Below are 23,100 nucleotides of genomic sequence, written 5' to 3' on the forward strand. Positions count from 1 at the left end.
TGAGCGCTGAGCACCTGGCTTAGCAATGAAAGGGAGGCTGAGGGCCCGGGCCATCGTGGGTTCTCGGGGACTGGGAGGAGACTTAGGGGTGAGGTAGGGCTTGTCACACAGAGAGCTGTCTGCCTGCCACACGTCAACCCCGGAAAAACATCGGCTCTGAGGGCAAGAAAAGACATCTTTTATACCAACCACGTAAGACAGGTGATGTCAGCCAGCCGGGATCCAGGCGTAGCTACTCTTTGGGCATCTTCCCTACGTAAAGCCATAAGCCTTCCGCTAACGGGACTCCGTGCCAGGCAGGACTGGAGCAGGAAGAGTACACAGCTAGACCTACCCCCCAAGTCTTTCATGTGGAAATGAAATCTTTTTAATTCCTGTTTCTGCTCCGTGACACTTGTCTAATACAGTGTGTAATGAAGTTGCAGTGACAAATTATAAAGAGGCTCAGTAACAGACGGGTAGAAATAAATAAGGGGACGTTGCAAATGTGGGTTTTTAAATCTCCCAAATCATTAATGCTTTTACATTTTATTCCTTAATTTTATAAAATGCACATGTACATTCCCCTTGTTACAAAGAATAAAATGTTCCCTTCGGATGTGCCTTGTTTACCTTCTTGCTTTAGGTCTTCAGTTATTCCCAGAACTGAACTGGGTCGTTGGTAGGACTCAGGCAGGCTCCGTGTTTGTGGGTGGAGATGGGGAGGGAGACACCCGGACTCCTCCCCACTCCCAGGAGGGCAGGGAGATGTTTGGGTTTGTTTTCCAGGGTGATGGGAAGCCTCCGGGATTTTGAGTACAAGAGTAACCAGCCTCAATTTGTGCTAAGTGTAACCTTGGATACTTTGCAGGATAAACTGTGGTTTAGAGTGTTTGTTAGAGGCGATGCATCTCCCGAGTGGCAAATGCAAACAGATTCAATAGAAAGTTTCAGCATACATACAATTATATTATCCTGTTGCCTTAAATGTGCCCCTTTCTTAATCCTTGCTTTCAGATACATTTACATATTGGCATCTGTAAGCCTTTACTTCTCACGTATAGTATATTTCAAGGATTAGTGAAATATTCTGTAATGTGTCAGAGAGTAAGTATTTAGGATTTATAGGCAACTTGAGGTATTTAGGGAAATACTTGTCTAGATACGTAGGTCTCCTCAGGTACTTATACAGATAAATAAACAACATCAGGAAGATGCTTTCACAAGACTAAAGAAACTACAATTTTTGGCAATATCAGCCTAGGAATGAAAACAACAGAATGGGGGGTGGGGGTGCAGAAGAGGCATCCTGCACTCACTTTGGGTGTCCGCATCACAGAATTGGTTGCCCGTGGTCGCGAAGGCTGAGGCCCGGTCCTGTTCTATGCCCCCCACCTTTCAACATGGCTGGCCACACTGATGGGTGCTGGCAAATCGGATCTCACCACCAGCAGGCGATTTTCGTCAAGCTGGTTTGGGTGGGAAGGCGTTTGCAGCACTGTGTTAGATTGTTCGCCCTGTGTGGTTTCCCCATGACGTTTCAGGCGGATCACTTGAAAGTGGGTGCTGGGTGCATAGAGAAGGTTCTCGAAGCAAGAGACTTCCCTTTGCTGCCAGATCTGGAAAACGTCAAGAATTGTTGTCTGAGCTCAAGGAAAGCGTCCACCACAAATTTGCATGGAAATGGAGACCACGTCTTGTTCTCACTTTTCTCTCCACTTGTTCTTCTTACCTTGGAGACCAGACCTCGCGTGACCTCGCTGTGCGGTCCGGGGCGGTCCTCCGGCTCGCCACCCCGAGCTCCCAGGCCGGCGCTGCTGCGCCTAGCTTCGCTTTCCCTGCCGCAGCACGGGGCACACAGCACCCCGACGTGCTTTGTGTGTTTGAATGACGCCCCTCCTGCCCCCAGCACCGCTGCCAACCACTCTCTGCTCCGGCTGGTCTGCCCCGCTTCCCCTGCGGGCCTTGGCCAGAGAGTCCGCGCTGAAGGAGGCGGGTCTCGTGAAGCCACGCCCACCTGCCCCTGGTTCACTGCTCCGACACAGATTTTCCTCTGGGGCATGGGGAGGCGTTGCCCGCAGCGTCTTGCACATGTGTGTTAGCAGCGGCCGTGTCCGCTGCTGGGTTCTTTTTCATGGTGGCAGGTGATAGTCGGCTATGCTCTCTCCAGACCTTGGCGAAGGCGAGTCCAAGCACACGAACCTGCGTTACACAGGCATCGGCAAGAAGGGAAACAACCGTCCACCAAACAGACAAATGGCAGAAGAACAGTGTTCCTCTCCACGCCCTGCCCCGCGGGCTGGTGGCCCTGCTCCCGGAGCTGTTAGACACTGCTTAGGAAGCAGTCTTAGCAGCTCACCTTCTGGCCACACGAGTGGAAGGCTGTTGGTTATCTAGCTGATGGCTTGATTTGTGCATTCGTGTGTTACTAGCCAGATGTTTACTTTGCATCTACTGTGTCCAGGATCTCCAAGTAGACCCAGTGGGAGGTGATCGCATAGGAGCTTGGACTGGTAGGAAGGGCGACCTGTGTGCCGTGTGCACAGTGCGTAAGTTCTCCAGGTGGGGAGAACGCCCACGGGGATCATTGTACCGGGTTAAAATTCATTTGTATGCCCACTTGTGGTTTTGCAGGAAAGATGTTGACATTGTCTAGATGGTGATTAGGTTTTGTTTGTGTGAACAACATGCGCCTGTCATTTCTAATGGTCTCCTGAGGAGGCTTTGTGAGAGCCGGGGGTAACCCGTGCAGACCCCAGAGGTTTGCCTTCAGAAGATCTTGCATGCCGGGCTGTTTTTAAGCCATTGGTGCTCATGTTTGGGGCGGGAGGGTGAAGCCAGGATGAGTCCGTTTGCTTTGGAGGGCTTGCAGCCAGCCCTCCCCTCCTCTTCCTGCTGATCAGCTTTCTCTTAGCATCTGCTGAGAGGAGACAGTTATAAAGTAACTTACACTTGTGTGTGAACTCGTGACTCCTTCCTGACTTTCCTTCATGGGTTTGAATTTTGATGACACTGTTAAGACAGATAAATTTCTAAATGATGACATTGTGGGCAGTATAACAATTAGAATGATTCTGGACCTGCTAGGTTCTTTTCTCTCTCCTTGTCATTGTTTTGTGAACACTAATTGTAGCACCTGTATAATGAAGTTGGAGTGGAAATAAGAAAGAGGAGTCCAGGATTTATGGCTTTGATAAGGTGATGCTGTGGGCTGAACTGTGGCACACACACACACACACACACACACACACACACACACACACCCCTTCCTGCGTCATAGCCCTAACTGGACTGAGATTTGGAGCTTGGTCCCCTGAGATCATGAGCGCAGAGCCCTGGTGAGATCACGGGTGCCTTTGTAAACAGACAAGATGTTCACCTGCTTCCCGCATCGGAGCTGGAAGGCGGCACCCACAAGCTAGACGAGAACCCTCGCCAGCGCCACAGCCCCCTCCCTGTCTCCAGGGGAGAGAAAGTTCGTATCTGTTGCCCAAACTACCCAGCCGGTAATAACTTGTTGTAGCGGCCTGAGCTGGCTTAAGACGCATCAGAAGCTTCTGCCGGTGGAGACGCAGTGCCTGGGTGGGCAGATTCCTGGAAATTTCTCGGAGACATTCAAAGCAGACGGCCACCGGCCAGTTGGGTCCGTCCATCCCCTAGCTGGGATGTCTCAACAAGTGACAGGCGATTGGGACGTGCTAGGAAGGGGGGCTTGGTGTGGACGAGGAAGCCCCTTGTCACGGGTGACAACCTATGGCCTGCACCTGTCAGGAGCAAACATGCACGAACAGGCATCCGAGGCGGCCGAGCCGGCTGTCCAGGACCTGTAGTAAAACAGAACCAGGCCGCGCACCTCCCAGTGCCTTCCGAAGTCTGTGGGGTGCTCAGCTGCTTTCGGTCCTCTGGACACCCTGGAAATGCCAGGAAACTGCGGAGGCCGAGACTGAAGAGAGCATTGCATGTCGTGTTCTGTGACGCTGGGGTTGGTGGGAGTGCATCCACACCCATGGGCGCTGTTCTGGAAGGTTGCGAAGCCGTTCCTAGCACGTCTCACTAACGCCCCTGTTACAACGCCCTCCATCCAGCGTCTCACTGACGGCGCGTGTTGCAATGCCGATCCTAGAGCATCTCACTGACACGGGTGAGGCAAGACCTGGAGCAAGGGCCTGCGCTGCCGTCAGCTGCTAACCTGGCCACGACACAGAGCTGAGATTATTGTGTCCCAAAGTATCTTTCAGCACCTGTACCATGAAGTTAGAATGAAAACGAACGGGGGAGTCCAGGATTTAAGTTGTTAAATTGTTCATGATTGTTTGACTTAGGTAGAACTCTGGTAGAACGCTGGTTTTTATTTTGGTATACTTTTACTTTCAATGGACATATAATTCATAGTTCTTCTATTATTTTGATTTAAAGTAGATTTTTTTTCCTTTGGCCAGTCCTGGGCCTTGAACTCAGGGCCTGAGCACTGTCCCTGGCTTCTTTTTGCTCAAGGCTAGCACTCTGCCACTTGAGCCACAGCGCCCCTTCTGGCCGTTTTCCGTATATGTGGTGCTGGGGAATCAAACCCAGGGCTTCATGTATACGAGGCAAGCACCCTTGCCACTAGGCCATATCCCCAGCCCTAAAGTAGATCGTAACAGTGGCAAACCACCTCCTTCCATGGAGGCGAGGCGTTCTCAGCACTGGAGAATGAGTGCTGTGTTCACTTCCCTCCTATCGCCTGTCACGCAGGCCCTGTTCTCGTCCGCTGCCTGGTTTTAGCAGTGAGGGTGTCCCTGGTTGGGCCCTTGTCGGGGCTTGTGTGGGGGAGGGGAAGGGAGGCCTCCAAGACAGCTGGGGGGGGGAGGGGAGTCCAGCTTGTAACCAAATCCCCACGTGGATCCACTTTTCAGCTCAGCAGGGAAGAACGTTGGCACGTGGCTCAGAATCTGATCTTAAGAAATTTGCCCATGTAAAGTAGCAGTCGGCCAACTCCAAGCGAATGCTCCACGCGTTATTGTGCATTATGTCGGATCTCTACACCTCTCGTCCGTCCTCTAATGAAACCGTGTTTCACCTGCGGAGTGTCTTTGTGTGCCCTTGTGGTTAGCTGTAGCTTAATGTCGACCTCTGGTGAGCAACACAATTATTTGCCATTTGTAGATTGGAACCTGAAGCTCTGAACCGATCACTTGTTCCTAGAGAAACTAACCCAAAGCTGAGACTGCTTTTTGCCTCTAGTAATTGCCTCCTCTGACAATCTGGGTTTTGTTCAGTATTTTAAGATATGTCCAAAGGAGGTATTTGAATAGCGCCTAAGGTCTAAACATAGATTTTCTTGGAGTCTCCAGTAGACAGATGTACTACTATGCGACCTCGCAACTAAATGAGAAAGTTGTTTCTTTCAGCTGAAATTGCATGAATTGCTTGAGATACTTGAATGGAGTAAACAAGAACTTCTAAATAGATCTCAGAAAAGACAGTGTTTATTTAAAGGCTCTCTGGTTTCCTGTTACCATTAGACATGAAAGTAACTTAATTTTTGTTTTCCTTAAATTTCATGGGCATTTAGTCCATATAAGTTCCAACTAACCTCCCGTCCACTTGGATTTGTAGATGTTAAAAATGGCCCAGCAAGATGTGATTTTCCCGACAGCCCCTGTGCGGGCTTCCAGGACGGCGTCAGACCTGAGAAACCAAAGCAAAGTGGGAGAGGTGCAAAGGTGAGTGTGAGAAAATACTATTTTAAGCCTTTAAACTCTATGTCATAATGTTCTACTTGGGATTAATGGAACTCATTTGTGCAACTTACGTTTTAGGGGGTGTTTTTGCCAGTCCTGGGGCTTGAACTCAGGGCCTGGCACCGTCCCTGAGCTGCTTTTGCTCAAGGCTAGCACTCTGCCACGTGAGCCACAGCGCCACTTCCAGCTTTTTCTGTTATGTGGTGCTGAGGAATCGAACCCAGGGCTTCGTGCTGCCAGGCAAGCGCTCCACCACCAAGCCACCTTCCCAGCCCTTATGTTTATTTTTTAAGTGACGGTGGCTGAATATTGGGAAAGAGTCACACAAACGTGCCGGCACCCGTCTCGTTCAGGACAGCAGTTGGGGCGAGCTCGTTGCTGGTGCATCCCGGCCTGGTGGGAATGCCGGCGCCTTCTCTCAAGCAGGAGGGTCGGCCGGGCCAGCATTGGTTGCCTTTCTGTAATCTCAAGAAGGGTTTTCTAGAGAATCCAGACATCTTTCATTGGTGAGCTAATCAAGATTTGATGTAAAACCAACAGAGTCTCATTTTTATGAGGTCCAGGAAATGGGATCCACCTGAACTCAAATGATAGGAGGACAGGGAGGGGCTGGGTGCAGTGCTTGCCTAGAATCTCAAACCATGAGTTCAGTTCCCCACCACACACACACACACACACACACACACTCATATACAAATACATACACACATGCTCATACAAACACACATATACTCATGTATATACACATTCATACACACACACATACTCATACACAAAACACACATACACAAGCACTCACATATGTACCCAGACACATGTACACAGACACACAAAGACACCTGCAGTCACATGTAAACATGCATACACACATATACACGCTTACATACACACACACACAGCAGGGTGATAAGGAAAGCTGTACGCGTAGCTCAGCCGTCATGGAAAGGGTAGCAGTTGCAGGGGGTGTGTTTTGTAGGTTGAGTGTTGGGCTCGTAGAGAGGTAACGATTAGGGAGAAGGGCGACCATGCTTATCCCTTTACCAGAACTCATGTCATGATTCGCGGCGGCAGGTCTGACACATGCGAGCTTCCCGGTGCTTGGAGCGGCGGCAGGGATGCTTGGCGAGCGCGGCTTCGCGGGCGTGCGGCAAGCCGGGCCTTGGCTGCGGGCCTTGGCTGCGTGCCGCGGAGCGCGGCCCGGGCTGGGCGCGCGGTGCCCCCGCGGGTGGCTTTGAGTTTCCCTTAGCGTTCACCTGGCCATCGCAGGGACTCAGCCAAGTGGCGGGTGATGTTCACTTAGTTCTCCCTGGAAATTCAGCAGGAATGTTTGGTTATGAGGATTTAGGCGATGACCCCTGTACGCGTCCCTGTGAACGCCCCCCCCCCCCCCCCCGCTGTTCTCCCCTCTGCACACGCCGAGAGAGAGCCCGTTTCCTGGCGGGCCCCGTGAGCGCCCCTGGCCCGGCGGAGGGCTTGTCAGGACCCGAGGGGCCCCGGTGCCCGCCCCGGGGGTCGGGCTGTGGCAGTGGATCCACCTGCGGGGGCAGTGTGGGGGCGCCGCACGGAGACGGGCACGGCCGCCCCGGGGAACCGGCCCGAGGACCCTCGCGGCCCGGGGCGCCCGCACGCCCAGCCCCGGTGCCTCCGCGGCTGTGCTCCGGGGCTCCGCCCCACCAGCGGGACACCCGGGGGCCTGAGCCAGACGCCGGTGACCTGTGGCGACCTGCGTCAGAGGTGCCGATTCTGTGAGACAGGCAGAGGCCAAACGAAAGAAGGGCTTCCTGAGGGGCACCGCGTGAACGCCCACCCCACCAACAGGCGAGCGCCCCCGGGGGGAGGGACCGGGGCCCGGCCTGGGCTCGCCGCGCCCCCCGGAGCCCGGGAGGGGCCAGTGCTTCATCCGCCCGGGCCCCCGGAAGGCCCACCGGCTGCGGCCCCCCTCCGCGGGGGCCTCAGGACGCCACGCCTCCTAAAGCTTTTTTCTTTTTTTTGTAGTGTTTTACTCATATTAAAAATGTTCCTGCTTTGCGACCATCCAGGGAGATAAACCCCCAGCTATTGCTTTTGATTCTTTTTAAAGAAAAGAAACCAAAACAGGATTATTCACGAGGAAAGCGGTTAGAGTGACAGAAAAAAAATGAACTGAGATTTTAAATCACTGGGGCATTATTACAAAATTTGTTAAAAAGTAAAATATGGGGTGTCTCGCGTAGGCTTTTGGCATGGGCGTCTGTGGTTCTTGGCTGCGGGTTAAGGTTTAGTTCATACGTAAGGGGTGACTGTGGGAAAGGCCGGTACTGGGGGCCGCTGGATAGGAGGTCGTGTTTTACCTTGTCAGTCTCTCTGCTCCTGGAATGGCCTTTCGTTTTCCTGCAGAATTACCTCCTGCTCTTCATCGAAAGTAACTTATGTCACTTATTATATTATTTATATTTATAATATTTACATTGTGTCTGTAGTCTACTCGGGTTCTTTAATGGACACCAAGCAGAGCTCTGTCTCAGGAGCAGCCGAGCTGGGTCTTCTTCACTGTGCTGTGGTGCTCCCTCCCACTTGGCTGAGAGGAGGGAGCAGCACGGTGTCGGAGCCCAGTGCGCGGCCGGGCCCTAGAGGACTTTCCAGATGGAGGTCTGTGTCTGTCTATCTCAGAACTCACAGGACTAGCCAGAAAGCCCCACAGACCTGGGTATGCAGAGTCAGGATGGCACCGAGAGCACTGTGGAAATCCTTCCTGCCCTCTGCCGGAACTTTAAGCCACTCGAGTGGGACTTGGTACTGGAGCTTGGTGTTTTTCTCCCTCCCCGCGTGAGCCAGGCCTGCAGGCCCGAGCGTGAGTTGTAAAGGACGCGCCACCCTCCGTAGGTCCAAGGCCAGAGCCCGCGATGCCTGCCGCTCGCCAGCTCCCCGGGCCGGCCTCAGCCGCCCCCCCTCCTGCGTGCTGCACCTCCTCTCCCCTAGCCGTGATTCTCCACGGGCTCATGGAGCTCTTGTTCCATTTAGTGTGTATCATGCGTTGCTGCCATTTCATTGGGGGGCAAGGCAGCCATGAAGTGGCCCAGATTCAGCCAGCAAGAGCTGCACGAAGGCGTCTTCCCCACACTCTCTAGCGTTGTGCACAGTGGGGTCTGAGTTCCGCGCTCTCCTCGCCGCGAACTCGAGCTACAGATGCGAGGCTGTCTTCATAGCGCCCCCGCAAGCAAGGCAATGAGCAGCACCACGCACTGAAGCTTGACCGCCCACTGGTGTGGTGCTGCCTGAGCGCGTTTGGGAGATGACTTCAGCGTCAGGAGCCTCTGGGATTCTCATGCCAGCCTGTCGTGCAAGCAGAGACACGACGTAGGTTACGCAGCTGTTCATGAGGAAGGGAAATCAGAGTTTGGGCCCCGTCTCCCGCCGTGAGCCCAGCCGCAGGGCATGGGTCGGCGGATAGAGCGAGGAGCCGCTCCTGGCGTGCGGGCTTCGTGGAGTGGCCGCTTGCTCAGACGCAGCAGGCCCAGCCCCCGGCTCCGCTCTGCAGCTCACACCTGCAGCCCAGGACGGGCCGGGGTTAGGGTGACTATGAACTTTTCTAAATGTCCCCAGACGCCGCCACAGTAATTCCCCCTGGACATGCCCTTCCTCAGAACGCAGCTTCTGAGCTATGCGGTTTGCTCTTTTTTTTTTTTTTTTTTTAAATCTCCCCTGTGGTCAAAATTCATAGAATCCTGTGATTGTGATGGTGCCCATCCAGTCACACAGTCCAAGCAAGATAGATCGTCTCCGTAAATTTGGGTACCTCATATTTCAGTTGTTTCCTTTAAAATAAAAGCGTCTCACTGTTTACCTTGAACTAGCCCTGTCCCAGAAAGATTTCAGAGAACGTTTTATTTTTTTCAACATTGCTCTTTATCATTAATAAAACAGACACATTTGTTTAATTTGCCTTACCTAGGATCTTACTAAAAACAAAATCAGTGACACCATTTCCCAGTTGTCACCTCCTCCCGTTTCCTCATCCCCCCCTTTCCTCCTAGCCTGCCCGTCCACTCCTTCTCTAGCACTGCCTGGGCTGGAGCAGCTCTCCGCGCCTTAACGGTCCTGGGAGAGGGCATTTGACGGCTGACTGACAGCGTGTGACTCCGCGGACCAGCATTTTCCTCTCCAGGAACAGAGTCCCGCCAGTCCTTTTTCCATTGGCTCCAGCACTGAGCGCCTGTGTCCTTCATTCTCTAGTGCGTATCGTGATGTGTGTGAAGATGCGCCAGAGTGAGAGTGGGGAAGTTGAACTTCCTGTTAATGCATTGCAAATAACAACAAGGGTTCAGCTTCTCTTGGAGCTAGCTGGGTAGAGGTCTAAGACATTTTGCCCCTCAGTTTTATTTCTGATGTCTTCATAATTTTATCTGAAACCTTTAGGTGTACGCTGTATGCTTTTGTGTCTTGTGTTGGGAAGTGGGGTTGATGGTACTGGAGTTTGGACTCGGGGCCTCATGCTGGCTAGCCAGTGCTCTTCCACTTGAGCCACAACCCTCCCCCCCCGTTGTCTCCTTGTGCTTGGTGAACGCAAATAAACCCCTGATTACGTGTAATCTCTGGGGGCCCCCGGGTGTGTCTACCAGGTCCTGTCAGAGCTGCCCCTCCGTCCTGTGGCCCCTTGTTAGCACTCGCAGACAGTGTGGTAGCAAGTTGCTTTGAGCCTGCAGCGGTAACGCAGAGACTAGAGAAATGAAATCACTCGGAGTCTCTGTTTTTTCCTACAAGATCTCTGCAAGCCACCCATCTCCTTTTAGAGATCACCGGACAGCAAGACCGATAAACTGAAAGCAGCTGGCGGCGGAAGTCAGGGTTGGAATCCTGTTCTTTCCGCGCGGTGGTGAGTCCGCGACCCCGGCCCGCCGCTGGGCTCTGGTGGATCTGGGTGTGCGGTCAGGAACGGACGCAAAGAGCGAGTCCCTCCCGAGAGCAGGGGGCAAGGCCGGGAAAGAGGGGCGCGCCTGGCGCTCGGCCTGCTCGCCCGGGGGCAATCGGAGGCGCCCGTTGGGGAGGGGCGCTCGGGGAAGGAAGGCTTGGGGGTCTGGGGGCGCAGGCAGGTGCCAGTCGTCAGCCCATCCTGTGGGAGTCATGAGCGCGCCCGGCGGCGAGGGGCCCCGAATCTCTAGGGAGTGTGAAGAGGACGCCGCCCTGGCCCCGGAGAGAGCCGCGGGCTGGGCGGAGGTTTCTTAGCCAGCGCTGCCCTGTGAGTCGGGGGCTCGGGGAAAGTTTGATCGGGTATAATCTCTTCCCAGTGAAGTGAGATGTACGCATGTGCCCGTCCCGATCTCAGCTGTAAGACCCGTTTACTCTTTCAGCACTTAATGTGTTGATCTTGATAAACGTCACTGTGCTCCTTTGGCCCTCTCCAGGAACGCGAAGCAAGGCTTGCCGGTTTCCGTTGTGCTTACACCTTGCGATTGTTCCCTTCCGCCGTCGCGGGGGTGAGCTTGTCAGGTTCTGTCCTTAGGAGAGGAAAGGACCCACGCTTCCACCCAGAGGTGACAGATAAATGACTCAAGAAGCAGACCTCATAAGCCTGAGGGCCTCGCTTCTGTGAGCAACAGTTTTTTAGTCCATCTTTTAGCCAGGAAAGCAAACAAGAGGTTACTAAATTCTGAGTGCATGAAAGAGGCTAAAGGCAGAAAGAGTCATCACATATGTGCTTAAGCTTTTCCTTTCCACTTTGAAAAGCCTCTGTGTGCCAAGCAGAAACGCATCTTATTGTTTCTGAAATGTTTAGACTCCCTTGCGAGGAAACACCCACGAGTAAGCGATTTTCTTTAGGTTGAATCATCCTGTTTGGCCACAGCAGGTCCGTGTGGGGGGACCGTCTCCCGTTTGTCTGGAACAGGAGAAGTTCCGTGATGGAGGCCTCCAGACTCCTTGGGATGGATGAGTCTGCCTTTCTGTGAAGTCTCATACCTCACCTGCTCCTGCGCCTAATCCAGCGTGTGTCCCAGCCACCAAACATCTGAGGCGTCCAGCTGGGTCCGGCTCAGATAACAATTGGATGTAATCCAATCCTGGATCCCGTCCAGCACTAACACGGCTCCAGTAAACTCAGGAGAGCTCAAAATGTAGCTTTGTGAAGCCCAAAGCTAAGGGAGAAGTGACCCGGGAGCCCCGGTCCTGGAGAGGCCCGCAGGCCCAATGGGCACCGGCAAGCACCTGTCCTCAGCCATCCCACAAGCCTGGGTTTCACTGGGAGGGTTGCTCTCGATCCCATTCTGTCGAAGCTTTATACAAACCAAGTGTAACAGAGATGAATGGAGGAAGGAAGGAGTCGTACATTGGAAAGCCCTCACCGCCGGGAGAGGTCCGGAGAATCTGCCCCGTCACGCAGGCGGCCATCTATACGGGCAGAAGTCAGAGCGGCTGGCTCCCTCCCGCCCAGCATCCGCCTGCCCTACGTGAAGAAGGTCCAACCAGCCGGCCACCTGCCGTTGACCAGAGCCCAGCTCGGGGCTTGGCTGGAGCTCAGCTATGGCTTGCAAAAGCATCGTCAAGAGTTGGGCTTCCCGTGCGACTGTGCACTGAGGTTGCCGCTTCTTAGGTAAGGACTCCAGGACGGAGGCATCCCCCAGCCAAACTTGATCTGATTTAACAGTCACAAAACATGGGGTGATAAACTGGGTCCTCCCTTGTGCTTGCTCAGGCGAGAATGGGTCTCTGTTTCAATTCATTTTTGCAGGACACAGAATGACCAGACCACACAACCGAATCCCCAGCGTTCCTTTCTCTAATGGTGAACGGTTTATCCATAAACGAAATGAAATAAAGCAAAACCTAGAAGGGGGCAAAATTACAATGAGAAAATCTTCAGGGTCCGTGGAGTTCTGGGCATTTCCCTTGGGCAGCCGTGGGGCGATGTTCCAGCCCCCCGGGCCTGAGGTTCACCAGCCCCAGGGAGGCGGGCGGGGGTGATCTTCAAAACCCCCAAAGGGCTATTTGCAGACTCCCCTACTCCTACAGAACCAGTGCGGGGGGGCAGGGGAGGCACACGAGGGAAATAGACAGCTCTTAGGGCCTAGCCAGTGGAGAAGAAGAGCAGACCCATTGTCGGTGAAGACAAACACGGTCACAAACACGGGTTTGTGACTCCTGCCAGCCAGGCAGTGAGCTGTGGAGCCTCAGTCCTGTCTCCAAGGCCTCGGGGCTCCTGGCCCGTCCGCCCTTCACCACTTGAACGCAGTCCCTGTGACGCCACGCGGGCCAGTAACCCCGAGGATGCCTTGTTCTGTGGATCACAGTTCCAACCACAGCATGGGGCAGAGTGACTGATGGCCATTCACAGCCTGTACTGTTCTTGTGCACTTGTTTGCTGGAACCTGTTCCTTGTTCTTAAAACATCTATAAAACCAAGCCTGGTGGACATTCTTTGGGGAGCACTTTTTTCTACACAACTAGAGTTTGTTTGTCCCCCATGCTGATCCTGCTTTGGGCCGGAATAGACTGTTTTCACAGCGAGTGTGGACATGGCTTTCAGGTGACACCGCGCCGCTACAAGTGCTGACATGGCTCTGTTAACAAATCCCATACTCGCTCATGCACCCCCCCACCCCCCGCACCCCGCTTACTACAACAACTTACCTGAGTTAGTCTGTGGATACACAAAGATGTGCACACCTCTCCAGAGCTCGTGGTAGACTTGTTTAGTCTCCAGAACTATGTGAGATGAATTTCTCCTCTATACATTACCCTTTTTATTGGTACCTCATCACAGAACAATAAGGCAAGCTGTTTCTCCTTTTTTGACTGTCACAATTAATGAAAATTCAAGCACCTGGTCTGTTCTCAATTCTGTTTGCTAGATGCCTAGAAGTAGAACTGCTGGCTCAACATGGGCATGGAACTTTTTTTTTTTTTTTTGAGGAGCTACAAACAATGGCTACCAATTGTGGCTGCATTTTTTCCGTTCCCCACGAGAAACTCATGAGCCTTCCAACCTCTTCACGCCCCGTCCACTCCTGTTATGCTCTGTCCTGTTCAGTTTTAAATGGCCAACCTAGCTGTCAAGACGCATCATCCTATCGAGACTTTCACTCGAATTCCTCCAGCATCTTTCCGTGTGCTTGCTGTCAGTGTACTTATTTTCTTTAAGATGTTTGTTCGGGTTTTAGCTTACTGTTTAAATGGGGGTTTGAGTGCTTTTTTACTGTAAGAGTTTCTTCCTATATATTCCATGTATTAAGCCGATATCAGAAGTACCATTGAGAACTATTTTCTCCTATGGGTTATCTTTCAGTTCTCCTAAGGGTATTCCCTGATGTAAAAAAATATACTTAGTTTTGGCGAAGTGCACTTTTCTTTATCTACTTTACCTGCTTTTGATGCCATATTGAGGGAGCCCTTGCCAGATTTATATATTCATATTTCCCTACTTTTTTCCCCTAAATATCGCTATTTGTTCTGTTCCGAGTTAATGTGTATATATAGCACAGCTTTCCCGAGCCACTGTTGGAAACATTGTTCTCTGCCTGCTCGGTAGTTGAGTGGCCCTGTCAGAAGTCAGTCACCAGAGTGGAGCATTTATTTCTGGATACTCAGTTCTACCCTGGTGTCCGTTTATCTAGATGCCTGTAGTAGACTGTTTTGATTATGTAACTTCTGTAGAAAGTTTTAAAGTTGAGAAGTGTGATTCCTCTAGCTTCTTTGTTTTTCTAGATTGTTCTAGTTCTTTGGCATCCCATGAAATTCCCTGTGAACTTTGGAACGGCTTTTTCCATTCCTCAACATTTAAAAAAAACATGGGGTTTTGATTGCATTGAGTGTAGATTGGTTGAGGTAGTGTCGACATCTTTAACAATATTACAACTTTCCATCTTTCCATTCGTGAACTCAGATGACTTTATTTAAATCACTTTCCCAATCTGTTTGAGCACCACTGAAAAGTTTTCAATATGCAGTCCTTGTACTCCCTTGATGAAGGTAAACCTTAGTGTTTCATTCTTTTTCTGTGCTATTATAAATGAAATTCTTTGGTTGGTGGTGATAATGGGAGACTCGCACGTGCAGGCCTGGCGTCTGGACTCAGCCCGGGAGCCGCACTGCAGCCATTCCGAGTGCAGCGTCCGGAGTAGAGGAGAGCTGGGGGCAGACGGAAGCACCGGCAGACCCCGTGCTGCCGCGAAGCTGACGCTCCTACGCGGCACTTCCTCTGATCGTTTCCATTCCTCATCCCTCTTCACCCTTCTTCCTCTACCTTACCAAATACATAGTGTCTAAAGCATACATAATATATATGTACACATGGTGCCTAAAGCATAGTGCCTAAATCATACATTATATATACATAGTTCCTAAAGCATACATTATATATGCATACATTATATTTATATGCATACATTATATATATAAACATATATAAATATAAATATATAGAGATAGCTGCTGAGTAGAGAATCAGCAGTATGAACACATATGAAATAATGGCTGCTCGGAAGGCTGGGGGAAAATGATCGAGTTTGTAAAATGCCATTCTCAGCCTCCTGACGTTGAGGTCCATATGCGAACACGCTGGGATGTCTGCTGGCTTCCTGGCAGAACACGATTCTCTGTTTTTCTCATACTTTTTTTCTTCTACCTGTCTAGGTTATGTTGGACTGATTTTAGAATAGTGTCTAAATTTCTATATCGTAGGCTGGTTGTTTTTGTCCAGAAATACAAAGTGTTTATATTTGATATATGCTTAAATGTTTGTTCTAAAGAGATGTGACTTTTCTTTTTTTAAAAAAGAACTCATTAAAGTTTATTTCTGTGGGAATTTTTTTTTTTATGTTTTTGACTGTTTTTTGTCCCTTCTCTTTTGAAATCTCTAGCCAACAAGAACATTAGTCATGACAAGCATGCCATCTGAGTAAGTACTTGTTTTGATAACTTTCTATTGAATGTACAATGTGGCCTTTTCTCGTATAGTTTATAGTTCTGTATGCTTTCAGGCAATTCGTAGATCTATACTGTATTACTTTTCCTTGATGTAATTAAAGCCAGACTGAGAAGGTTATTGAAAAATTTAAAGTGTGGTTCAATGTGAACAGTTTCGTGCTAAAAAGCTTTGAGGGTTTATTTAGACAACCTGCAGAGGTTTTGTACTATTCCCGGTATCCCTTTTGCTTTCTTAATTACCAATGGCTTTGTTTATTCACCCCTCACCTTCTGGATGTTCAGCAAACAGAGCAAGGCCAGCCAGACGTTTTCCGTTTTCCGTAAGGATCTTAAAGGGACCCCGTGGTGGAAAGAATTCTATGCCCCCACGGAGGCCGCTGTCCGCCGTCTCGTGAAAGAGTTAATGACTCGCTGGCAGGCTCTTATCGTCGTCCTTAAACATTTAGCACAACAGAGAACATCCAACAAAAATACAGTCTTACATTCTTTACAGCAGATTTTTAGATTCCTGTTTAACAGGGAAAAACCACACTTTTTTATATCAGTCATAGGCCTTGAGGTTTTCAGACATTCGCAGAATGTTGGGCCATCGCCGTGCAAATACGCTCTGGGAAGAGGATGCGCGGAGACTGCTTTGTGCGTGGACTCCCCGGTCCTGCCCCGCGTGGAGAGCAGAGCCCTGAGTCTCCAGACACAGCGGCTACACGGCTGAGAAGGGGCTGAGGAGGAAGGGGCCGCTCGGGACGCCCACGAGGTGGGGTGGAATGTTTGTGACACGTGGAGTTGTCTAACACAAAAATCACTGCTGAAGAGGCGTATTTTCAAATGTTCCCTAATTGTTTAATCCCAACCATGAACAACTAGGGTTTTTTCCTCCTGAAAGGCTTTAAGACAAAAACTTTTAGGCCACACTGTAGTCTTACTCTTCCTTTGTTGCTGGAGTGTCAGTCTAACTCGGTTTCCCGGCTCGATGAGCGGCCTCTAAAGAGACTACAGTCATCACCACTTGCCGGGGCTTAGAGTGGAAAAAGTCGGTCTTCATTCCGAGGCTTCGCTTTTTCTCAGAGGTTTCCTTTCTTCCTCCCCGGGCGTTCGGCCCCTGTGTTAGCTTTGCCTTTTGTCTTTTTCCCGCGTGTATTGTCTGCCTGCGTTGCGCGTCCCTCAGGGCTGCCGGGACCACGGCTGCTGAGAGGACCAGAGCAGAGCGCCGCTCCCACGGCCCGCCCTGCCGAGCTCTGAGCGCTGGGACCAGCGGCCCGGCCCGGCCCTCGCCCCCCGTGAGGCCCGCGCTCTGCAGGTGGGCGCGGGGCCTGGCGGAAGGGCACGCGGCTGTGTGGGCGTTCCCAGCACGCCTGCCTGTGACCGCCCGGGAGAGGACGCGGCTGCCTCCGCTCCCGGGGGCAGTGGGGTGGCTGGTGCCCTGCCCCCCGCGCCCCCCAGTCCCCTGCGGCCCCCAACCCCCCGCACCTCTCCAGACTGCACCCTGACAGAGAGCATTCACCACAAAGGAAGGCACTGAGAGGCGTGTGGTAAGGAGTTAGACAGAGTGCTTTTTATTAAAAACACAGGTACGTTAAGAGAATGACAGGGCTGGGGATATGGCCTAGTGGCAAGAGAGCTTGCCTCGTATACATGAGGCCCTGGGTTCGATTCCCCAGCACCATATACAGAAAATGGCAAGAAGTGGTGCTGTGGCTCAAGTGGCAGAGTGCTAGCCTTGAGCAAAAGGAAGCCAGGGACAGTGCTCAGGCCCTGAGTCCAAGGCCCAGGACTGGCCAAAAAAAAAAAAAGAGAGAATGACAGAGCAGAGGTAAAGAGTAACAAGCTGTGTGAAATTGAGGAGCCTCTCTCAACATCTGTCCTAAGATCCGATGTAGTGATGTGTGTGTGTGTGTGTGTGTGCACTCATATGCCAGTACTGAACAGGCGTGAACTGAGGGCCTTGTCCCCTCACTTGGCTTTTTTGCTTCAGTCCGGCACTCTACCACTTGAGCCATCCTTCCGGCTTTTTGCTGGTCACTTAGAGGTTAAGAGTCTGCAGACGCTTCTGCCTGGGCTGGGTTCAAACCCCCGCTCTCAGATCTCGGCCTGGCAAATGGCCTGGGCACAGGTGCCGGCACACACACACACACACACACACACACACACACAGACACACACGCACGCACACACACACACAGACACACACACAGACACACACACACACAGACACACACACAGACACACACACACAGACACACACACACAGACACACACACACAGACACACACACAGACACACACACACACAGACACACACACACACAGACACACACACACACAGACACACACACACAGACACACACACACACACACAGACACACACACACACACACACACACACACGGGTTCTGGTTCTGTGCTGCTTTAGCCTGACCAGCTTAGTCAGGGAGAGCCACACACAGCCCCAGCCGTTAAGAAAGATGGTTCGAGCTGAAAGCTGAACCTTCCTCATTGTCCTAAGGAAGAAGTGAAGAAAATGATAAGGAAAGTAAGACATGGGTGCTATGACCAAAATGAGCTCCAACTCCCAGCCTCTCGTTTATCATTATTATCATTATTATTATTACTATTATTATTGCTCAGTCCTGTCGCCTCGTCGCCACGTGCGGCCATTTCTGACGCCCTCCCTGTCTGGCAGGAAGCAGAATGTCATCGTGCAGGTGGTGAGGAAACTGCAAGGCTTCTCGTTCTCCCCCGAGGTCTGCGAGACCACCACCCACGTGCTGGCCGGGAGCCCGCTCCGCACGCTCAACGTGCTCCTGGGCATCGCCTGCGGCTGCTGGGTCCTGTCCTACGAGTGGGTAAGCCTGTGCTAGAACCGCCGCCCGGGGGGTCGAGCTGGCGGTGCCGGCGGCGGCTCTGGGAGCCGGAGGGGGGTGTGGCGTGGGGTCCCCGTCTCCCCGGGGCGGGAAGCTGGTTTTCCCTCCAGCCGGCGGTGAGGCTCGCCCAGGGAGAGCGCCCCGGCGCCCTCCGCACCGAATCTCCCCACCAGCAGAAACGAGGTCACAACGGACTTGGACCCAAAATACCCAGTGTGCTTTCTCACACTCCAAAGGAGCGCTGCTCTCGGTTTGACCAAGAGATAATGTGACCCGTGCGAGTGAGGGTTTGCAGAGCCAAAAGAATTCAGCGCTTGTTTTTCCAGATGGATTTACTTAGCATGGAACATGTTCATTTAATCCCATTTGGATAGGTTTCGTCTCGCGGATGTCCATCCGCAGAGTATCTGCCCTGTTTCTGTGCATGCAAGGTAGTATTTTAAAAATATGTGATCGCTTCCCTAATTCATCAGAATTGAAGTGGTCTGCCCTTGGTTCTGGCTCTACCCTGCAGGCCGCTGTCCGGGGAGAGACCGGCATTTCCATGGGTTCTACGGAGTGCCCTCGCCCTTCCTCCCCTTCCTTCCCCAGGACTACGCTGCATTAATACCCTGTTCATTTAAGCCGTTCATTTAAACCGTTCATCTAAGTTACACGATGAAAGCCAACTACAGGTGCGTTTTAAGAACGGCTCTCCTCATAACTTTACCCTGCCGTTTGGTGTTAGAGCGGGTTTAAGAAGTGTTAGGCGCAAAGTCACAGAATAGAAAAGGCTGTACTAAACAGAAAATACGTACTCGCAGTGGAGGCAGCCAGCTTACTTTATCTGTTTGTGAACTAGCGCCGGTGCTGTCTCTCTCTGTGTGAAGTAGAGTTTACAACTCCGCTTCTGTGGATAAATTCCATTTTCTTTCCAGTTCGGAATATCTGCGTATCTTCATCAGCCATCGCTTCCCTCCCTCGGGTTTCAGAGGAGAAAGGCTTTATCTTTTTGATAAAGATCTGTGTCTGTACTTGAGTGTGGACCAGTGTGTTCTTGGGGACGCGAGGCCATTGGAAGCGTAGATAAGAACATGCTGCCGTCACTGCCGACTTCCACGAGGACCCGCACCCCGGGTGCCTGGACGTCCCTGTGCTGTGTCCCGCTACCACTGTCCACGCCTCGCTCGTGGGAACGTCTGGACAGAGGCCTGGGATATGGTGACTCTGCAAGGGCTGGCTCATGAAGGGAAAGGAGGGAGACGCGTTGTGCAGCACGCTTGTGATGATGCCCGGGTCGGGGAGGCGAGCCTGGGAGCTGGCCCGCACCAGGAGCGCACGGAGCACATGTGCAACCAGCAAGGAAAAGAGCCAAGGCGCCTGAGTCAGAGAGGAAGGGACCGGGCCACGGGACCGCGCAGACGGACGCAAGGAATCCACTGAGGGGCTCTTAGAGCTACACGGGGTCAACAGCTCCATAAGCATGTGTAGGATCTGTACGTTAAAAAAAAGTTAAGATTCTGATTTTAAAGAATTTTTTTTTAAAAAGGAATTTTAAGAAACTGGGGCTGGGAATGTGGCCTAGTAGCAAGAGCGCTCGCCTCGCATACATGAAGCCCTGGGTTCGATTCCTCAGCACCACATAGATAGAAAACGGCCAGAAGGGGCGCTGTGGCTCAAGTGGCAGAGTGCTAGCCTTGAGCAAAAAGAAGCCAGGGACAGTGCTCAGGCCCTGAGTCCAAGGCCCACGACTGGCAACAACAACAACAACAACAAAATTTAAAACCTAGATGGAAGGAGAGAAAGAAGCATGGTGTATATGGGCTGCAGGACTCGCTGTAGTTCCGATGGCACACTTTCCCAAGATGATCTATAGACTTGGTCCATTTCCAACCATCATCCCAGCAGAATCTCAGAAGATTCTAGAGCTTCTCTGGAGGAGTCTTCAGAACTGGTAACGAAAGCAGTTTTGAAGGGAGGGATGGCCCCGCTTATGTTGACTCGTCTTTGAGCGAGTGCAGGAGGGCACCCGCAGCGCGGGGCCCGTCGTTTGTGCCGAGGACGGAGGGCGGCCCCGTGGCCAGGCCCGAGCACGATCCTGGGCGTGTGCCTCACGCGAGGCTCTGAGTCGCCTCCAGAGGCCTGGGTCACCGGGGGAAGGGTCGGGGTGGAGCACGCTTAGAGACAAATGGGGGGGAAATCGCGGTGAACTGGGGACCAGCAAAGGCAGATTCTGGAAGCGGAAAGATGGGCAAATTAGGCTGCATCACAATTGACACGTTTTACTTTAAGAGCAGATGTGAGAAACACTGAAAATATCCCTCTCCACTCCCACACCGCGGGCCTGGGTGCAATGGCAGACCAACTCCTAGCTCTGCTTTGCTGGGCTGACGGTGGCGGTGAGGACGCAGCTGCCCGGCCGGCCCCTCCTCCTGTGGGGGTGTGCCCCCGTCCTCCCCCCACCCCCACCCCCCGTTCTCCCACGCGGCTCCGCCCCCCCCATACCCACACACCCTCGCCACCAGCAACGCCCGGACGCGCCGGTGCGTGGGGATCGCGGCAGGGTGAGGTGGAGCGTCCGCCGGCGTCGGGGTGTGTGCTCGCCCGCGTGCCCGCGTGAGTGCCCGCGTGCGTGCCCGCTTCCAGCCCCACGGGACGGCTGCCACACCCCCCGCACTCCGCGCGGGCGCCCGCCGCGCCTCTGTGTCTGTCTCGCCGAGGCGGATGGAGCCGCCGCTTCCTTCCGATTTGCAGTGAACTTCAGTAGTTGACACAGAACCCTTCTTTGGGGGAAAACAGCAGCTGCCACTATGGAGAAAGCCACGCCACGCACGCACCAACATTGAGTGGCCAGTGCCATCTCTACGTCGGAGGAAGCGCTAGACGAGCGTCACCGGTTGAGATTTCCTGTCGGGTCAGGGCTTGGAGAGCTCACGTCTGTGCTGGAGGGGCGCATGGAGCTTATTGCACAAGAAAGCTCCCTCCCCGGCCCTCCGCCGGTGCCATGGGGGGAAGCTTAAAATATTCTCTTTGGCTTACTTTAGAAACTTGTCTCCAAGGAAAACATTACTGAGAATGTTTTCATTTCAGGGTTTCTGTAGTGATTTCTGGAAATTTCTGTGGAGGATCACTGTAGCAGTTCTTCAAAATCAGATGGTTGTCTGTGGCCAGTTAGTCATACCAAAAAAAAAAAAAAATCCTAGTGATTCTATAACAAAATTCAGTGTGGATTTTTCCTTCAGCTTTTTTGTTCTTGTTGTTTTGCGGCCTTTGGCGATTCTGCATGCACACGGCAGTTTGTTCTCCCAGCGCAAACTCTTATTTTCAGGAAAGACAATAACTCGTGTTTTTCCTGCTTCATGACTGAATTGTCTGGCGGATACATAGAAAAGAAAACCATGTCCGGAGTTGCTCTATTTCCTGTTCGTGGGAGACAGGAAGAAGCACAACAGAAAATAAAGGAATTGATGTGACCGGCATGTCCCTTGCGGCTGCAGCTGATTGTCACCTTGTGCTGGACTGTGCTGCTGCGTGCAGCTGCAGATCCCAGCGTGTGACTGTCCTCCGCGCTGGGTGGGCACCGCTGCCGCCTGGTGCCCACTGGACGTGAGCCTCCGCCCACCCTCCTCTCCCTTCCCGCGCGGCCCCGCGCGGCTGTGAATCCCGCCACCCCCAAGCGCAGAGCAGTGATGCGGAATTCAGCCCACGTTCGGGTTTCAAGTCTCGTCTTGACCACGTCTCGACTAAAGCTTGATCAGAACGAGTTCAGTGATTTGCTCCATGAGTTTGGTGGGAGAGGAGAAGGCAAAGGCGACTCCTAACTACCTCTTGTGTTGTTGTTGTTGTTAGAATGTCTTAAGGTCGGGAATGCTGTCATTTATGGAGATAAGGAGAGGGAGAAAATGTGGGCAGGGTTTGGCGTACAACAGAAAATTCTGGGATAGTCAGTATATTGAGTTTGATCTTTCTATCGAGCATTCAAACGAAACTGGATTGAGGGTCAGTGTATTAAAACAGGAGTTACTCTATCAAGCAAGCAGCTTAAATGAGTAAGGCCAGAAATCAACAAGGAGCTGAGCCATATCAGCTTATCTCCACCTGCCCCTCGCAAAGTCATGGGCTCCCTGTCTTCCCGTAGTTGTGTTTAACTTGTAGCCACGGCCCAGTGCTGCCCAGTGCTCTAAGTTCTTCCCGGCTCTGTTGCCCTAACTTGCCTGTCGAGAACTCCCGGGTCTCTCTTCAGTCCACCCAGAGCTCACATCTAGAAAACTCTTTAGCTGTTTCCTGAGGTGCGTCAGGATTTTGTCACTTTGTCACTTTCAAAATGTTCACTGTTGTGTCTGACATCACAGCTAATTCTCTGCTGTAACAGCACAGAATATCTCAAGCATAGATACTCGTCAGGAGGGTCACCTGAGATTTGATTGCTCTGGAACTTTTCAGACGCTGTGTTCAGCTCTCTCTCATTTAGATATCCGTCAGTGAGCTTGGCTGTATTACTCACCGTCCATACTCAAGTGTTTCTGAGTCAAAGCAGATCGTCAGAGACCGTCAAAGGTGAACACCTCTAGCCTTGTGTTCAAATCCCTTGTGGAAACGAGGCCTCTGTGGAAAGTGACGTACTCTGTACCCACTCCTGCGTCATTCTGCCATTTGCCTAGC

At 52.2% G+C, this 23,100-nt stretch overlaps 1 protein-coding gene across 1 annotated transcript in view; it reads left to right on the forward strand.

Annotated features, from left to right (window-relative positions):
• The window catches only part of Mcph1 (microcephalin 1), a 128,988-nt gene that overhangs the window by 17,752 nt on the left and 88,136 nt on the right, over positions 1-23,100 (forward strand). Inside the window, exons 9-11 of the mRNA XM_048330960.1 lie at positions 5,578-5,684; positions 15,533-15,570; positions 18,279-18,441. Of these exons, the coding sequence (XP_048186917.1) occupies positions 5,578-5,684; positions 15,533-15,570; positions 18,279-18,441 (308 nt within the window). The remainder of the gene's footprint in view (positions 1-5,577; positions 5,685-15,532; positions 15,571-18,278; positions 18,442-23,100) is intronic.

The sequence above is a fragment of the Perognathus longimembris genome, chromosome 21, assembly GCF_023159225.1.
Source record: "Perognathus longimembris pacificus isolate PPM17 chromosome 21, ASM2315922v1, whole genome shotgun sequence".
Taxonomy (NCBI): domain Eukaryota; kingdom Metazoa; phylum Chordata; class Mammalia; order Rodentia; family Heteromyidae; genus Perognathus; species Perognathus longimembris.